Below are 19,415 nucleotides of genomic sequence, written 5' to 3'. Positions count from 1 at the left end.
TAAGATTTCCGTAATACCCTCTACCATCATCACTACCCACACCCACCACTACTGTCACTAACCACTAATCACCAACCGCCACTGCCACTGTCATCACCACCGCAACCACCATTTACGACCATCACCACCACTAACCCCAAACCACCGCCACCGCCATGAGCACCTGCCACAACCACTACCACCACCGTCGTTGCAACCCCCTGCCCCCACCTTCATCGTCGCCGCCACCATCACCACCACCACCACTATCACCGATTACCACTACTACAACCACTATCATCGCCACTACCACCACCACCTTCCCTATCATCGCCACCGCCACCATTGCTGCCAACAACATTGGCGTAACCGCAACCGCCACCGCCACCACCACCGCCACTTACCACCGCCGCCGCCGCCAGCGCCATAACGATACCACTACAATCTGTTACCACCACTGCATTTATAAATTATAAAACAAAATAAAAGCAAAACTATAAGAAGGAAAATTATATTATTTTATACCATTCCAATTATATTTCTTTCGGTCCAAAGACAATATGAAATTGGATTCAAATACAATTCTTGTCAACCTAATAGACTATGAAATTAGATTACAATTACTGATAGATTTCAATTTCGAGATTCCAATTTCTTCGTAAATATTCTACAAACCAAAGGCCACTTAAGTTTTATTTATTGGAGAGTGAAAACTCATCCTATCTGTTTATAAGATAAATCATCTAAACAGTAAGAACATTTATGAGGGTTTACAGACGAATATATATATATATATATATATATATATATATATATATATATATATATATATATATATATATATATATGGTTAGGTTCATGTGAGACGGCCTAATTTTGTGAGACCGTGAGACGTATTTTTTTATTTATTTTACTTAATTCAACTTCCGAAAATAATATTTAAAAAAAAAAAGAATTTTTTGATTTTTCCATTTATTTTGCATTTTAAAATTATTTTTTTAAAATATATACAGTGTAATATTCTATTAGAATATTTCACGTATTTTTCAAAAAAATGGATTTTTTATATTTTTTTATATTTTTTTATTTAATTCAAGTTCCGAAAATAATATTTAAAAAAACAATTTTTAGATTTTTCAATTTATTTTGCATTTTAAAATTATTTTTTAGAATATGTTAGTGTAATATTCTATTATAACGTTTCACGTATTTTTTAAAAAAAAACGGGATTTTTTTTTATTATTTTTATTTTTTTTAGTTAATTCAAGTTCTGAAAATAATATTTAAAAAAAGAATTTTTGGATTTTTTTCATTTATTTTTCATTTTAAAATTATTTTTAGATTTGGTCTCACGGTTTCACAAAATTAGAATGGTCTAAAATAAACCTGAACATATATATATATATATATATATATATATATATATATATATATATATATATATATATATATATATATATATATATATATATATATATATATATATATTGGTGTTGCAGAAATCGACATTGACAGTCTTTAAAGGTCCTTGACGATAATAAGCGGGAAATATTTAAAAAATTCAGTTTTTTTTAGTTTTCAAATATTAAATTAAAATTTTAAATTTTCAACTTCTCAAATATTATATTAAAATTTTCAAAATTTCAAAATTTTAAATTTTCAAATACTTATATTTTTTTGATATATTAACTTTTTAATAATTTTTTTTAATTAGGGTCGCATATTAACCCGTGATTAATTCCTGTCTAGTCTGATTAATCGCTTAACGCCCGTTCATTGAAGAGGTACTGCCGAGAAATTTTCAATATATATATATATATATATATATATATATATATATATATATATATATATATATATATATATAAACATGATCATGTGATAAATCTTTTTTCGGTGAGACACTTTAAAATTATTGAAATTTTTTTTAAAAAAATTCAAATCATAAAATCGAGCACATTTCTTTTTTGAAGAGAGAAAAAATTGGAAAAAAAATATTGGATCATTAAAATTGAATCATGGATCATAAAAATGTGTTCGATTTTATTATTTGTATTTTTGAAATTTTATTTTTCAATTTTTTTAATATGTCCACGAGTATTCACCAAGAAAAGAATCATCACCGTAACCAAACCCTATATATATATATATATATATATATATATATATATATATATATATATATATATATATATATATATATATATATATATATATAACAAAAATGAAAAAGTAAAAATTCAAACAAATTAATTCGATAGAAATTGAGTTAATTTGTTTTTCTTTGAACTTGTCTATCGAATTAATTTCTTTGAACTTTTATTTATTGATTTTTGTCACTCCAATAGTTTATAAGTTATTGATAATTTATAACATAAAACTTATAAGATGCTAACATTTTTCAGCTTTGATCAACGTGGGACGTGAGTTGTAACGAACTCATCCGTTTAATTATCTTTTCTCTAGTAATGTTTCAATTTAGTGCGTGAGACAATTGCCACAAACTCCTACACTCAACTTCACACGCATTCTTTTATCAGTGAGTTACTTTTATTTTTTGAAACTATTGTATCTACAGAAACCATAGAAAGAGAAGGATACTAAAGTATTTTAGAGTAAATAATTTAAAGAAATTTTTAGTGATTAATTCAAATTTGACATTACAAATACTACGTAACATATGCATCTATTGTGAAATAACAGTTTAAAATTTAAATGTTTATTTAATTGAGATTTATTAAATTTACACTTTAATTAAGTGGGATTCAAACTTAATTAATAAAACTGATAAGAAACTCAGACACGGTATCTTAATATTTTTCTTGCAAATAAACATTCATTATTATCGATATATAACAAACCTTAGTACTCGTGAGATTTGATGATTTTAGATAAATTATATATAAAAAAGGTAAATTGATTAATTATATTTTTCCTGTTTTTTTAATCAAGTAAGTAATTTCTCAACAAAGATTTCTTTATAACACATTATATTTAAAAAAAAAACAAAAAACTAATCATTTCTATATAATTAATTAGATCCAAACCACAAAATAAGTAGACAAACAAGAAGAAAAGGAACATTATACATATATGATATAACAGTTACTTATCAATCTAAATATTGTGTTAATTATTCCTCTTACAAGAGTACATTGTAAATACAAATTTAAAAATTCAACATAATTTATTTACCCCACCCCCGAACATACCAAAAAAATGAAAGAAAGATAAGAAATAGATTATATAAATTAATCCAATCTTTTGTGTAATTATATTGTTATGTAAAAGATGATTAATTACATAAATAGCTAGTAATCTTGAGCATAGAAATCAATAATTTCCCTGAGATTAAGCTTGAACAATGATGATACATCATTATGCATCAACCATAACATATGCTCAAACAAAATGGCATCCACATCTACATACAACACCCTCTTCTTCTTCTGTTGATCAACCATCAATCTTGATGACGATGATGATGATGATGATGATGAGTGTTTCTTCTTGTTCTTCACCAAATCAAACAAAACCCTAAAAGGGTTTTCATCTAACACGAAAGGGTCCACCAAAAACTCCTTCTTTTCCTTCCCTACCACCACTGTGATCGGATCATCTGAGCCAACAAAGAAGTCATCAGTTAGCTGCCGGTAACCTAGCAGGTGGCCGGAGCAACGGCGGCTCAAGATTGAGACTGGTAGAACCAAGCAATCCATTTGTAGGAGGATAGGCGATAATGGGTGTGTGTTTGTAAGTGAAAAGAGTGTGTATGTATGTATGTATATAGGTGTTTGTTCTAAGGGTTTTGAAGGTGGAAGGAGTCAAAGTTTTCTGGTTTTCTGAATTTAAAATGAGGTGGTGAAAGGTGGAGTTTGTATGGTAGTAGTTGAATATGCCAACCAAACGGCTAATAATGGTGTGACAAAGGAAACAACATGTAACTAGTTGTCGATGTTTGCTAGTTACTCATATGTAGCCGTTGGGAGCTAGTATATATATATGTATATATTTTTATTATCGAAAATGTATTTTTATTGAAAATTGTGAAGCTGGAAAGAGCGTTGGAGGAGCGTGTGGGCCTTTATTTTCTATGAATTTCACGAGAAAGACTTTTTTATTAAAGTGTTTTTTTTAAGTTATTAGTTTTAGAGTAAAATGGTCGACGTTTGTCTTTTGCTTTGGTTTCGTCTCAAAGAACTCCTCTCTCTTTTTTCTTTTTTTTTACTATGTAAGTTTATGCATTTAATCCTTCTTTAGAGTTTTGAGAGCCTCAATTGAATCTATTAAGCCATTATAAATTTACAATTGTGTGAATAATATATGTTTTTATTAATTATTATTATTATTTAGTGGTGGGACAATCCAACTTCCACCGGTCATTCTGTACAAGACTAGGTAATGTATTTATTGTCGTCGGCTTCACCAGCTTACACATTTGTATATGATCCATCTTTATTTTCCCTAAAAATTGTTTTATGTATATATTTTTTAATTTATTTTGTACTTGACAAAGGATTTTGCATCCGAAAAGTGTGCAACCAACATTTTAGGTAAAAGATTGTCATTGAACAATAAGTGTGTATATTATGTTTCATTTACTTGAATTGTGTACATCTTACTTTCATTTAAGACAAATTATTATTGAAGTGATATCTTACTTTAATTTATGACAATTTACTAAGAAAGTGATATCAATTGTGCTAAATTTTTAAGTAAAGCAATAGAACAATAAATATTCATATTTTATATCACATACTCTCTAAGATGAGATGGATTTTTACACTCAAGCAACATGTTTACATGAACTACTGAAAAGGAAATCAAGTCATAAAATTTAACCATTTGTCACTCCCAATCAATTTATTCTTTGAAGTAATTCCTGCTATCCAATAATCGAATATGTAATAAAATGGAACATTATGGTGGAATGAAGAAAAAAAATGCTTTGGTTGACATAGAAAAAATGAACGAAGCTTTCATCACAGAATGTGATATCTTTTCTGATTTTCATTTATTGGAAGCGGTTTCTTTTTTCACTCATTCTATGAAAGAAATGATATATATTTATAATTATAAATTATTTTTATTCATATAGCTTTTAATAGTATTCATATTTTTAAAATTTTCAAAACTTCAATGAAATATATTTATTATTTATTAAAAACTAAAAAATGTAATTACATTTCAAGATTTCAATCTTTTATATTTTTTTTAGATTACATATAATTCTTTTTAGAGTACTAGAAAACATATAACATGTATTTTGCATCAAACAAATATATAAATATATTTATATACAATTTATTTTACCATATACTATTATTTAATTAAAGTTTATTATTACAAAACAAAATTACATAAATGATCCATGTGGTTTAAATAAGTCACAAGTTCATTCTATGCTAATTTATTTTACGAACATTGTCCCCATTTTGGTTGATCATGTTGTTTCATTTTGTTAGAAATTTGATCTGAAATTACTATTATATCATTTTCAATTAAATTTTCCTGTTTTATTTATATAATTTTACTTTAAAACCATCTTGGAATTTTATGATAATATAGAAAGCACGAGAGCACAATAACAAAGAATATGGTCCAAAGTCCCTATTTGCGAATCACATGTAACACACAAAAGAGAATCCATTTCAATATCATGTTGTCTAGATTGATCATTATTCGGAGTTATTCAACTTCACTCTCGAAGCCAACAAATTCTCCTTGATAAGAACTAAGTTGTTCCATCTAGGAGATTCTCTCACAACTAAAGTCAATTTGTTAGTCAAACACCTAGCCGAAGACAACATGTAATCACTTGTTCAACACCCCCTTTAAGCTCTTAGTGCACACAAGTAGGCTAAACATCAATCAGTAACCTTTACTAAGGGAAAATGATGTTGTAGCCCTACAATGTATTTCACATTTGCCCATTCAGTCACTTATGTTATTTTCGTGTCTTTTAGGGGAACAAAGTTGGTTTTGCCGGGTCGAATAGGTCATTTTGTAAAACTAAAGGGGTCAGCCAATCATCTAAAACCCATTTGACCATTCCATGCTTTATATTTGTCTATTAACCAGTTCTTATCCATTTGACTAATCTTCTTCCTTCTTTTTCTTTGTTTCTTCTTCTTCTTAATATTCTTCTTCTTTGTAACATCCTAAAATTTAAGACTAGCTTCTTAAATTAATAAAGTAAATAAATGAAAGGTGATTTATTTAGTTAAATCATTAAGGAATAATTATATCATTACTTGATACGAAGTTTAGAAGGTTCGAAGTCAAAATAATAACATTTTAAAGGTTAAAGGGACAAGAGTGTCAAGTTAGCAAAATGAGTTGACCAAAGGGTTGACTCAATTAGTGGAAGGGGCTACCAAAGTTATAAAATGGATGGAGAAGGACTTCTTATGTCAAAAACCATAAGTTAAAGTCACAAATATTGTGGTTTAGTGGGGTTTAGACAAAAGATGTAAACTAGAGGGACCAATAGTGAAAATATTGGGAAATAAGATGTAAGGCTCCTTAATTCTTCTTCTTTAGATCGTGTTTTGCAAGGGAAGAACTCCCTAATGGCGATTTGATCTTAAGAGCTCATAAGGTTTGAATCAAGCACGTTTTGAAGCATTCAAACAAGAAGGGAAACAATCAAAGGCTAATGAGGTATAATCTCTCCTATATTACTCCTAAACTTCAAGTTCAATGCTTGGAGAAAACACCAATGTCGAATTTAGCTTCTTCACATGGTTACGATTTTGGTTTCTAACCTTCCTTGAGTAGTTTTGGTGATTCCAATCACTATATTTGTAGATTTGATGGTTTAGGTGAAAATCTTCATGAACCCTAGAAATCTAAATTAGGAATTTCATGTGTATATGTTAAATTTGAATGGGTTTAATGACCTAGATGATGTTTTATGACAATGAATCCAATTAGAATACTCAAACACATCCATGATGGTAGAATGTTGCATAAACATGAATTTTTGGTGATTTTGGGAAAGATATGATGACATCAATGGATTTTATGCATTATGGTATAATTATTGAGCAAATGAACTTCAAAACCCTGAATGGATGCTTTTAGTATGATTTAGATGTAAAATAGTAAGTGTTGATTTATTATTGAATGAATCCATGGAGTTTGTACACAAAAATGAATTTTGGGAAATTTATTAATAACATGTAACACCCAGAATCAGGAAGACCAAGAAAAGAAAGGTTAAGCTCTAAATCAATAGTCAACTCGTCGAGTACAGGGAGGAACTCGACGAGTCAGAGCGGGATCCGGGTCATTAAGTAAGTGACCCACTCGGCGAATCTGGTCTGGGTAAGAAAAACCCTAATCCCAGAGGTTGTGCCCTATATAAAGCACATTATAACCCACCATCAGCCTCTTTACTCCCCTTTTGAGTTCCAGAAACCCTAGAATTGAGTGAGCCTTCACTAATTGAGAGATTAGAGTCTTGGAAGCAAGAATCTTTGAGAGGGGCTTGAAGATCAAGGGCTTTGCTGCAAAGGAGTGGTGTAGATCCGGGATTTACTTCAGTTGGAGCTTTCATTTGAGGTAATAGTCTGTTGTTTGGGCTTATGTGCATCTAGATCTATCTTATGTTGAGTTTTGGGCATTTTGAGTATGGATGAGATCTATTTTGAGTTTGGAGTAGATCTGCGGACGCTACCTCAGATGTAGGTTGATAATAACGCAGAAAGTCATAAAGTTTAGTCCAATAAGGTGTTGGTGAAGCCCCTTTTTCTAAAACCCAATCCCTAGTGTGTTTTGGGCTTATATCTCCTTGGTATCACGTAAAGTTTGCAACTTTACGTGAGAGATAGCTTGTGGAAGGGTAGATCTATGGATTGGAGCCCCTGCATGGCTTGAAAAGCCTCTGAATGGATTGAGAACTGGAGATACTCGGCGAGTCACATGAGTGTACTCGACGAGTTGTATGAATATGTGCATGAACTCGGCGAGTCTGTTGAAGAATGCCTTGGACTCGGTGAGCCTGTTCTTGGACTCGGCGAGTCAAGTCGCGAAACCCCCCCAAACCCTTCAAGTTGAGACTCGGATCAGTGATTTGAGTGGGGACTCAGAGTTGGACAGGACTGGACTCGAAAATCGGTAGACTCGGCGAGTCAGGGGTTGACTCGGCGAGTCGAGTCGCGAATGGAAGGACTCTGAGCGTATGAACTCGGCAAGTCAGTAGGCAGACTCGGCGAGTAGGGTTGACCTGGAAGGTTGACTTTGACCAAGAGTTGACATGCTGACTTCCAGGGGTATTTTGGTAAGTATTGGTATTTATTTGAGTTCAGTTGTTTGGTGTTGACCAGTGGAAGAGTTCGTGTCGGAGGTTGGAGCAGCGTGATCTTATTTCTTCAGCCGACAGTTGCAGGTGAGTCTTCTCACCATACCAATGGGTCTAAGGCACCAAGGCCGACCCATCTTATGTTGCGTGATATGATAGTTAGCTTGATGCTAGGTGGTATGCTGGTAATTATGTGATATGCTAGTTGTCTTTGTGATACTTGCATGGAAGACCATGTGGGGTAGCCCATGGCATTGAATGTAAGACCATGTGGGGTAGCGCATGGCAGTCCTAGGTAAAGACCATGTGGGGTAGCCCATGGCACACTGGTATAAGACCCTGGGGGTAGTCCACGACATCCTTACAGGTTTATGTACGTGTTATGTGTAGATATTTATGTGATGCATGAATTGCTGTTTGGTTATATATGGTATTTGTAGGGAAGACCCCGGGGGAAGCCTGTGGCACTGGGTGTAAGACCATATGGGGTAGCCCATGGCAGTCCTAGGTGAAGACCATGTGGGGTAGCCCATGGCATTGGATGTAAGGCCATGTGGGGTAGCCCATGGCAGTCCTAGGTAAAGACCATGTGGGGTAGCCCATGGCACTATTACAGGTTTTATGTATGCATGGCTTATGTGATATATGGAATCTTTTATAGCTAACAGTATATATGAGATGTGTATAGCTTTGATAGCTAACAGGATATGAAATATGTGGTTTGTGTGAATGGTATGCTCTGGGAAACTCACTAAGCTTCGTGCTTACAGGTTTGTTTATGGTTTCAGGTATCATCGTTTTAAAGGAAGAGCTCGTGTTGATCGCAGTGCACACACCTATGATTTCCGCAATGAATGATTTTGGGATAAACTCTGATAAACGATTGATTGACTATGATTTGATTGTTTGAATTAAATGGTATTTATATTTAGGTATATTAAAAACGAAATTTTTACCCCTGATTTTTGGGACGTTACAAGTTGATATCAGAGCCTTGGTTTGAGGGATTCGGACATACTTTCGAGTGTGTCTAGACTCAAACTGAGGGTCTGTAAGGTTTTAAAGGAAAATGTTTTCAACGAAAAGTTTTCTAAGAAACGAAAAGGTGCGGTGCATGCAATCAACCGGGCTCAAGTAAATTTCCCCAGAATACCCACATCTGTTATCTGTTATGATTTGCTTATGAATCTGAATATCGCATGCTAGTTAGGGCTAGGAGAGATGCCTTTGTATGTTTTATGAGCCCTTAGACTTGCATGCTAGTGTTGAGTAGTCAGCGATAGATTGGCCTGATATGTGATGCTTGTAGCTTTGGAATGTTGGATGCCATGCTAGAATGAGAATGATTATTGATATTGGTAACTGCCACGTGTATGTTTTAAAATTGTATACGGTTAAGATCTCATGGCCATAGAATAATTGGTGCGGCTCGTTTCCTGTTCTGTGTATAATTTTCATGCATAAGGCAGCCGTCAGCGAGGGTGGATGTGGACAACTTGGGTTATGGTACGTGGGTCGGATATTCTATGATCGTTTGTGGGTCGGAGATTACCCTAGGATAAGCCTAGGATGAGAATAGTGTCAGGAGTGCGTCTGCACGAATGCTGCTTGCTTTGTACTTTGTGGAACTCTTTAGTGATGGGATTCGGCTACTAAGTGGATGTGACGATATCCAGGAGGTAGATGACTGACATCGTGAGGAGTTCCTCAGCAGCTGAAGGCAGGGCGAGGTCAGGAACCTAGGAAAGCCTAGGATATGCTCCAGTGAGTAGTGGGGCGGTTCGGTGTGATTAGAAGCCTAGGGGGAGACCTAGGAGGTGCTTAGGTGGATATTGTGTTGATGTCTAGCAGACATTTAGTACATCAGGGAAGTAGGTGACTTAGAGGATTTGGGATGATTCCGGAGGAAAGTATGGATAGGCGTGGAAGGTAGTATTAGGCCCGTACTACTGAAAGCACAGGATCCATACTTGAATCGGGGAAAGTCTCGAAGAATCCAAGAAACCTAGGAAAGGAATTTGTGGTTACGAGTGGACTATGGAGATAGATGCAGTGCAGAATGCGGATGAGCACGCAAGGGGTAGGGCCAGGGTTTGGTCCTGGCTCCGGTAGAGAGCCAATTAGCAAAAGGACTGCCAGGATTGGGAGTTCGCATTGGATCTCTTGCATCAGGCGGAAAGGATTGATGGTGCGATCTATTGCACTTTCGGAGTTAAAGACCTTGTCTTGGGGATAGTTTGTAACTGGTTGGGAGCATAAGTTGATCCATCTATTGCAGATCGGCCGTGAACGATTGAGCAGGTGAGTGTGTCAGGGTGCGAGACCCTAAATGTTATGTTTTCTAAAGTTCGAGAGCAGGGATTGATTAGGGTCACCTTTGGAAAGGGGACCAGCCCGGGTGCCTATAGTGGAGGATCTCGGGAGGGGGATCCAGGAGTTTGGATCAGCTTTTGAGAGGCCAACAGGGCCGAATTTGGTGCAACACTTACGAAAACTACGCGATGGAGCTCGTTACAAGGGATTGGATTGCAATTGGGATCGGGATGAAGTATTGCATCATGTTCTCCGGATGGTCGAGGTAACTCAGGAGGAGATGGTCAGGAGTCCTCCAGGTGTTTGCGGATATACTATCTTCGGTCATTTCCGGTGGTACCGGTAATTTATATTACTTGGGGAGTGTGATAGTTAGACCTCGGGTCGGATTTCTACTATTGTTCGAGTTAGCAAGAGTATCAGGTGCCAGCCAGCGCACCGAGAAATCTTTAAGGAGCTTTCAGATGGATGTATCTTGTGGAGTGGATTCCGCACATACCGGGATCGCTCCGAGTCATTGTCGGAGGCTATCTGGTGATCTTGGTAGCTACAGGTGTAGCAGGTTGGGCCACGTCAGCAGGGAATGCCCATAGGGGGAAAGTCCGTCATATTGTCATTGAAGGCAGATGAGGGACAAGGAAGTCAACCACTTGACGATCAGGGAGGAGCAGTGAGGGCACCGACTCCAGTTATCAAAGAATTTCCAGTACGCACGTGTCATTTTGGGTATGGCCTGGATTGGTTCTAGGGTTTATATGAGGGAAATTTTGACTAGTTTCCAGTAACCTTAGCTATTATGTTTGGAAGGGCTCCCGAGGTTGTCAAGGGAAGAGAGAATTGTTGCTGAAGATTTGGTTAGACCAACCGACCTTCGGTCAGCAAGAACCGAGTATAACAGTATTTAAAGCATCTAAATCCATTGTTATGGTTGGGATTCAGAGATGCTAGCGGGTCTTTGGAAGTTGTGTTGTTTTGGGAAGGGTTATTCTTGGTGTTCTAGCTTTTTTAGGCGCCTCCCGTCAACAAATTGACCATTGGATCTAGAGAGAGGATTTGGGAATCCTTCAATTTTCATGTACCAAGCGGACTTAGTCGAATCTAAGTGGGGGAGAAATATTCAGATATCCCGGAGAAAAGCGAGCGTGAGACGCGGGTGCGTCTCACATTTTCCTTTTGGGAAGGAAAGGCGGCCTTAGGGGTCGATTGAGTATTGGATATTGTGAGATGGGAGTTCGGGAAACTCCCCCACAATTAGATCGCATCCTTCTGACGTCATATTGTAGGCTTCGGGGAAGGGAACCAGGTAGTGTTCTAGTCGGCAATTGAGTTCAGTTTGGGCGGATAGACTATGGGGGAGTCGTAGCATTCACTGTGAAAGTGTTGTAAGACTACGGGGGAGTCGTAGCATTCACTGTGAAAGTGTTGTAAGACTACGGGGTAGTCGTAGCATTCATGAGTTCTTCGAGCGAATGGGTCTGCGGTAGATCAGTTCGCAAAGTCGTAGGAAAGCCACAACTTAGGTAGAATTAGGATCGGAGGGATTATTCGATGAATTATTCATGGGCGAGCCCGGATGGGTATGGGATTTCAGAATGGAAATGGTAGAGATTGTTGAGTCAGGGGTTGGATCTCGAGTTGCAGGATCTTGTGGATAAGTGGCACGTGATGCAGTATGGCTACGGCTGGGTAGTCTTGGTTTTTGATCACCTGGAAACATGGTGGTTGGACCAGATGAGAAACAGGTAGTCTCAGGGAGTGGCTAAGGGTGATTGTCTACCGGCCACGAAGGGGACGCCAGAAGTTATGGTGTATTATGAACCTCGAGGTAGTAGCGGGGTGTCGACTGGTTTCGGAAAGGATTCTGAATCAGGGATCGTGCATGTTCAGTACATGATTTTGTTTCAGTGAGATGAGATTGGGAGCATAAGATGCCAAGGGCATCAAATGCAGGATACCACGGTAATGAATAGGTGTGGTTGATGGTAGCTCAAGCCATCACAGTGTGACTCGAATTGGTTCTATCAGTAATGGGACCATGACATGTTTAACAAGGAAAAGACAGGTCGAGGGAGGTCGGGTATGATGTAAGACCATAGTTGTTCTTGTGGCATTCATTTTTGCGTCAGAGTCAGTGGCGATGGGTTGTCAGCCTGTCATGATCAGATGGATCAAGGGAGGGAAGGAGTCGAGAGAAAAGATATCGCCAGGGCGGTTATTGTCAGACGAGGTGTCCTTCGGAGGTCATGTGGGAATGTGGAGCATGTGTCTCTGGCTCAGCAATCGGGAAGGTGTCCGGTGCTTCGGACAGTTGACAGTCAAGTCAGGACCAGGGAGGTCCCGGTCGTTCTTCAGAAAAGCAGTTTTGTAGTAGCAGGAGGTTGTTAGAGCCACAGTGATAGGATAACTAGTGGAAACTAGTTCCAGAGAAAGATTTCATTCAGAAGTCATGGGAGAGACTGAGTGAGGAGTCCTTGGACTCCACAGTTGCGTTGGAACTCGGTGTTGCAAATAACTGACGAATGATTGGAGACCAGGAAGGACTCGAGATATTTTGGGCAGTTCATTGTTTCAAGCAGTTCAGTGCTCCAGACAGTTCAGTGTTTCAGATAGTTTCAGTGTTATGGTCGGTATCAGTTTTGAGTTGGGTATGCTTTTAGAGGCGACCATCTCGTTCAAGTGGGCGGGTGATGCTAAGTTGCTCACCGCGGAACCAGGTAATCTAAAAGTGGTTTCATAGTTCTAGTTGAGTTTTGACCATAGCAGAGAGGGATCGGTTTCTCGAGTGGATTGTTTGAATTCTCGCACGGAGTGGAGATTTCAGTATTGGAGCATCACAGGTGGTACTATTTAGTGGATAAGGGTTTGATGGTCGGCACTGGGAGTGGTCGGGATTGCAGCTCGGTAGGGGATTGAATGATCTTGGAAAGGTTTGTTGCTTGTGGAAAGTTGCCCTGGAAAGGTTAGTGGTAATGCAGGATAAAAGGGGTAAACCCCTTGTGTATCAGCAGTAGGTGCACAGTGAGTGCCGATGAGATTTTCCGGTTAGGTAAAAGTGGTACACTGGAAGATGGTAATGATCAGGTTAGTCAGGATAAGACATTTTCAAGAATTTCAATCGGATAAGTTAAGTACATAGCTAGTGGTAAGCAGTAAGTGGGTTGTGTAATAGTTGGTCGTGGCGGACTTCGAGGACGAAGTCTAGTTTAAGTGGGGGAGAGTTGTAACACCCAGAATTAGGAAGACCAAGAAAAGAAAGGTTAAGCTCTAAATCAATAGTCAACTCGTCGAGTACAGGGAGGAACTCGACGAGTCAGAGCGGGATCCGGGTCATTGAGTAACTGACCGACTCGGCGAGTCCACGAGTGGACTCAGTGAGTCTGGTTTGGGCGAGAAAAACCCTAATCCCAGAGGTTGTGCCCTATATAAAGCACATTATAACCCACCCTCATCCTCTTTACTCCCTTTTTGAGTTCCAGAAACCCTAGAATTGAGTGAGCCTTCATTAATTGAGAGATTAGAGCCTTGGAAGCGAGAATCTTTGAGAGGGACTTGAAGATCAAGGGGATTGCTGCAAAGGAGTGGTGTAGATCCGGGATTTACTTCAGTTGGAGCTTTCATTTGAGGTAATAGTCTGTTGTTTGGGATTATGTGCATCTAGATCTATCTTATGTTGAGTTTTGGGCATTTTGAGTATGGATGAGATCTATTTTGAGTTTGGAGTAGATCTGCGGACGCTACCTCAGATCTAGGTTGATAATAACGTAGAAAGTCATAAAGTTTAGTCCAATAAGTTGTTGGTGAAGCCCCTTTTTCTAAAACCCAAGCCCTAGTGTGTTTTGGGCTTATATCTCCTTGGTATCACGTAAAGTTTGCAACTTTACGTGAGAGATAGCTTGTGGAAGGGTAGATCTATGGATTGGAGCCCCTGCATGGCTTGAAAAGCCTCTGAATGGATTGAGAACTGGAGATACTCGGCGAGTCACATGAGTGTACTCGACGAGTTGTATGAATATGTGCATGAACTCGGCGAGTCTGTTGAAGAATGCCTTGGACTCGGTGAGCCTGTTCTTGGACTCGGCGAGTCAAGTCGCGAAACCCCCCCAAACCCTTCAAGTTGAGACTCGGATCAGTGATTTGAGTGGGGACTCAGAGTTGGACAGGACTGGACTCGAAAATCGGTAGACTCGGCGAGTCAGGGGCTGACTCGGCGAGTCGAGTCGCGAATGGAAGGACTCTGAGCGTATGAACTCGGCAAGTCAGTAGGCAGACTCGGCGAGTAGGGTTGACCTGGAAGGTTGACTTTGACCAAGAGTTGACATGCTGACTTCCAGGGGTATTTTGGTAAGTATTGGTATTTATTTGAGTTCAGTTGTTTGGTGTTGACCAGTGGAAGAGTTCGTGTCGGAGGTTGGAGCAGCGTGATCTTATTTCTTCAGCCGACAGTTGCAGGTGAGTCTTCTCACCATACCAATGGGTCTAAGGCACCAAGGCCGACCCATCTTATGTTGCGTGATATGATAGTTAGCTTGATGCTAGGTGGTATGCTGGTAATTATGTGATATGCTAGTTGTCTTTGTGATACTTGCATGGAAGACCATGTGGGGTAGCCCATGGCATTGGATGTAAGACCATGTGGGGTAGCGCATGGCAGTCCTAGGTAAAGACCATATGGGGTAGCCCATGGCACACTGGTATAAGACCCTGGGGGTAGTCCACGACATCCTTACAGGTTTATGTACGTGTTATGTGTAGATATTTATGTGATGCATGAATTGCTGTTTGGTTATATATGGTATTTGTAGGGAAGACCCCGGGGGAAGCCTGTGGCACTGGGTGTAAGACCATATGGGGTAGCCCATGGCAGTCCTAGGTGAAGACCATGTGGGGTAGCCCATGGCATTGGATGTAAGGCCATGTGGGGTAGCCCATGGCAGTCCTAGGTAAAGACCATGTGGGGTAGCCCATGGCACTATTACAGGTTTTATGTATGCATGGCTTATGTGATATATGGAATCTTTTATAGCTAACAGTATATATGAGATGTGTATAGCTTTGATAGCTAACAGGATATGAAATATGTGGTTTGTGTGAATGGTATGCTCTGGGAAACTCACTAAGCTTCGTGCTTATAGGTTTGTTTATGGTTTCAGGTATCATCGTTTTAAAGGAAGAGCTCGTGTTGATCGCAGTGCACACACCTATGATTTCCGCAATGAATGATTTTGGGATAAACTCTTATAAACGATTGATTGACTATGATTTGATTGTTTGAATTAAATGGTATTTATATTTAGGTATATTAAAAACGAAATTTTTACCCCTGATTTTTGGGACGTTACATAACAACATAATGTTTGACATCTAAGAGGTGAATTGCATACATGAATTTGAATTGAAACTCTAGAGATGAAATCGGAACATAAACATGAAGGGATCCTGGTGAAGTTCTAGCAGTAGTGAATGTTTTAGCCCAAAGGGCAAATTGAGAATATGGAATGGAGTTGAGGATTTCATAGTTAGATTAGGTGTTTAAAATGAGATTAGTTATGGTTTCATGCACTTGACAACATCCTCTTGAGTATTCAACATGTTGAGAACAAGTTTTGTGGACTTTGAAATGTTCAAGTGTAGAATGGACTAATTAACCCTTCATTTAAAGTATAAGGATCATCATGATCTTAAAGGATTCAATGAGCACTTGATGGATTAAGAGGGTATTTTTGGATGATAAAATACCTCCTAATAATCTGTGAGAACATAAATAAATGGTACAAAGTGAAATGAAAAAGGTCTTCAAGAACTATGTAAAGTAGGTGTGACTTCCCAAAATTCAATGCCAAAAATTTCATTTTTAATTAAGTAACTTATAAAATCATTTACTAAAAACATCATCAATATCATATCAATCCATAATCCCATAAGTCAAATATCATTAACATGTCGTGTAATAATAATAAAGTCAGAGTATAATCCCAGGAATCTCAAAAATGCGGAAATCATATGTGTGTGTGATGTACTGTTACCATGCCAGCTCCTTCCACTTCGATGTAGAGGTACCTGAAAACAAAACTGCAAAATGCAAGCATGAAGCTTAGTGAGTTCCCCCATCATACCACATACCATACATAACACATAATGCATAACATAACTAGGTACTGACCACCCTTTCGATCCTATCGATCGGTACCTTGCCTAGCATATCAGGGTGCTAGCCTCCCCTTTGGTCCTTTCGACCAGTATCCGGGGACTATTTCACCCCTACCACTACCAATAATATCATAGCACATATGTCAGAAACTGTCTAACATAACTGGGTGCTAACTACCCCTTCGGTCCTTTCGATCGGTAATGGGGTCTAACCTACCCCTCCTATCACGTATCACATAACATTATATCATACTAGCACATAATCATAACAGGTAGCAACATACCATATAATTATCACAAAGATAATTATCTCTACTATAACTCTTACTAGTGGGCCGGCCTTGGTGCCTTCAACCCATTTATACTGAAAGGTAACTCACTTCAGTGTCGTGAAGTGTCTGAACTGTCCTCGCTTCCGGGATCAACTCCTCATAAATCCTACACATAATCATCTTCCTCATTTACCATTTCATGGTCAACTTAGGTCAAAGTCAAAGTCAAAGTCAACACCCTGGTCAAAGTCAACTTTCGTTCAACTCGCCGAGTTGGTCCAGCAACTTGTTGAGTTCCATGATACAGAGTCGGGACCCTTTGCAAGTGACTCGGCGAGTTCATTCTTTGACTTGCCGAGCCCATCTTCATGCTAGTTAGGACGTTTAGTCCTTGACTCGTCGAGTTCTTCCTTGACTTGGCGAGTTCTTCCTTGACTCGCCGAGTCCATCTTCATATTTTTGGGACATAGCTTTGAACTCGCCAAGTTAGTTCATACACTCACCGAGTCCCATGATTTCCAGCTCCTTACTGAGCCCAACCAATTGAGTGTTCTTATAACTTAACACATGGTCCATTATTATATGAGATTTGGTGTGAAATGCGACCCGACTCGCTGAGTCACATGAGTGACTCACCGAGTCCCTCTATGTCCAAAACTATACACTCGATTTCAGTTGGTCTTAATGCATCCACAACATAGATCTGACCTTCTAGGGTCCATAATACATGTAAAGTCCCAAACTTGACGTCCATGCATGGGGTATTTGGCCCAAATGGCCCTAAAATGGAGTCTACAAGATGCATGGGGTGCTTATGGAAATAAAGTTGGCGCCTTTATGCCATAAGAACCCTCAATGGTTCCAGATCTTAAGTCATACCCTCTTAGAATCACATAATCTCGAATGTGACCTATAAAAGTTTAGAAAATGTAAAAATGAACCCTAATTAGACATCTAAGAGATAAATGGTCAAGGTTGAAGCTTTTTACCTCAAATGAGCTGGAAATGGGACACAACCTATGGATCTACTAGCTTCCACTTGAACTCTCAAGCTCCTTCTTCCTCCTCAAGCTTCACAACCACAACAAACACACAAAAATGGCTCAAGAACACTCAAACAAGGTTAGGGTTTCGATTTAGGGCTTTCTGGACATAGGGAGGCGATGACGGAGGCCACAGTTGGAGTGTTAAGGCATTTAAATAGGGTGCAAACCCTTAAATTAGGGTTTCATTCAGACAAGCCTACTTGTCAAGTCAGGGCATCCGACTCGTCAAGTAGGTTCTTCTTCTCGCGTCCCAATTTTAACCTCTACTCGACGAGTTGGGGCCTCCAACTCGCTGATTCCCAGAACAAATGTGCAATAATTTATATTTAAATTACGTACCAGGAATCGGGCGCTAAAAATATCCCCCACTTATTCTAGACTTCGTCCTTGAAGTCTGCCACTGCGTCTTGGAAAAGCTCGAGGTAGTTCTCCCTCATCTCGTCCTCTGGCTCCCATGTCCATTCTGAGCCCTTGTGGTGCTGCCATTGCACCTTCACCAACTCAACCCTCTTGTTCCTCAGGTCCTTCGCCTTCCTGTAGAGGACAACTATTGGCCAATTGATGTAGTTCAGGCTGTCATCCACTCGAATATCCTCTAGAGGCACCACTGTTGAAACATCTGCCAGACACTTCTGCAGCTGGGAGACGTGAAAGGTGTTGTGAATCTGGCTAAGTTTGGCTGACAGGTCCAGCCTATACACTACCTTGCCCACCCGAGCTGCAACACTAAAAGTTCCAATGTACCTGGGGCCCAACTTTACCCACTTCCTGAATCGGATGACACCTTTCCAAGGTGACACCTTCGGGAGGACCATATCTCCGACCTGGAACTCCAGGTCCAAATGAAGTTTGTTGGCATAACGTTCTGACTCTGAGCAGTCTGAAGCTTGCTCCAGACCTGCTGGATCCTCTCTGTCGTCTTGAGCACCACTTCCGTGCTCCCCATGACCCTCAACCCAACCTCACCCCAGCATATCGGGGTCGTGCACTTTTTCCCGTATAACATCTTGAAGGGAGGACGAACAATACTCGTGTGGTAGCTATTGTTGTAGGAAAACTTTCCCAATGGGAGGTAGGTATCCCAGCTACCATTGAAGTCTAGAACACAAGCCCACAACATATCCTCCAATGTATGAATGGTCCGCTTGCTCTGACAATCCGTTTGTGAGTGAAAAGCAGTGCTAAAGTGCAGGCGAGAACCTAACTCGTCATGGAATTTCTTCCAAAATCTGGAAGTGAACCGCACATCTCTGTCTGAAATCACGGAGACTGACACTCCGTGTCGGGGCACCACCTCTTGGATATAGATGTCAACTAGCTTCTCGGCCGATATGCTCTCCTGGATTTGTATGA

At 38.9% G+C, this 19,415-nt stretch overlaps 1 protein-coding gene across 1 annotated transcript; it reads right to left on the bottom strand.

Moving 5' to 3' along the window:
* Positions 1-3,199: 3,199 nt before the first annotated feature.
* LOC111918093 (uncharacterized) lies at positions 3,200-3,961 on the bottom strand. The gene has a single exon (XM_023913751.3). It carries the CDS (start codon positions 3,696-3,698, stop codon positions 3,291-3,293), a length of 408 nt encoding a protein of 135 aa, XP_023769519.1. The 5' UTR covers positions 3,699-3,961; the 3' UTR covers positions 3,200-3,290.
* Positions 3,962-19,415: the final 15,454 nt, after the last annotated feature.

This window comes from Lactuca sativa, chromosome 6 (assembly GCF_002870075.4).
Source record: "Lactuca sativa cultivar Salinas chromosome 6, Lsat_Salinas_v11, whole genome shotgun sequence".
In the NCBI taxonomy this organism is placed as follows: domain Eukaryota; kingdom Viridiplantae; phylum Streptophyta; class Magnoliopsida; order Asterales; family Asteraceae; genus Lactuca; species Lactuca sativa.
Note: the sequence above shows the minus strand (reverse complement) of the source record. Positions and strands in the feature narration are given on the sequence as shown.

Coding starts and splice junctions, on each gene's coding strand:
- LOC111918093 (XM_023913751.3), bottom strand. CDS start 3,698: ATGGATTGCTTGGTTCTACCAGTCTCAATCTTGAGCCGCCGTTGCTCC.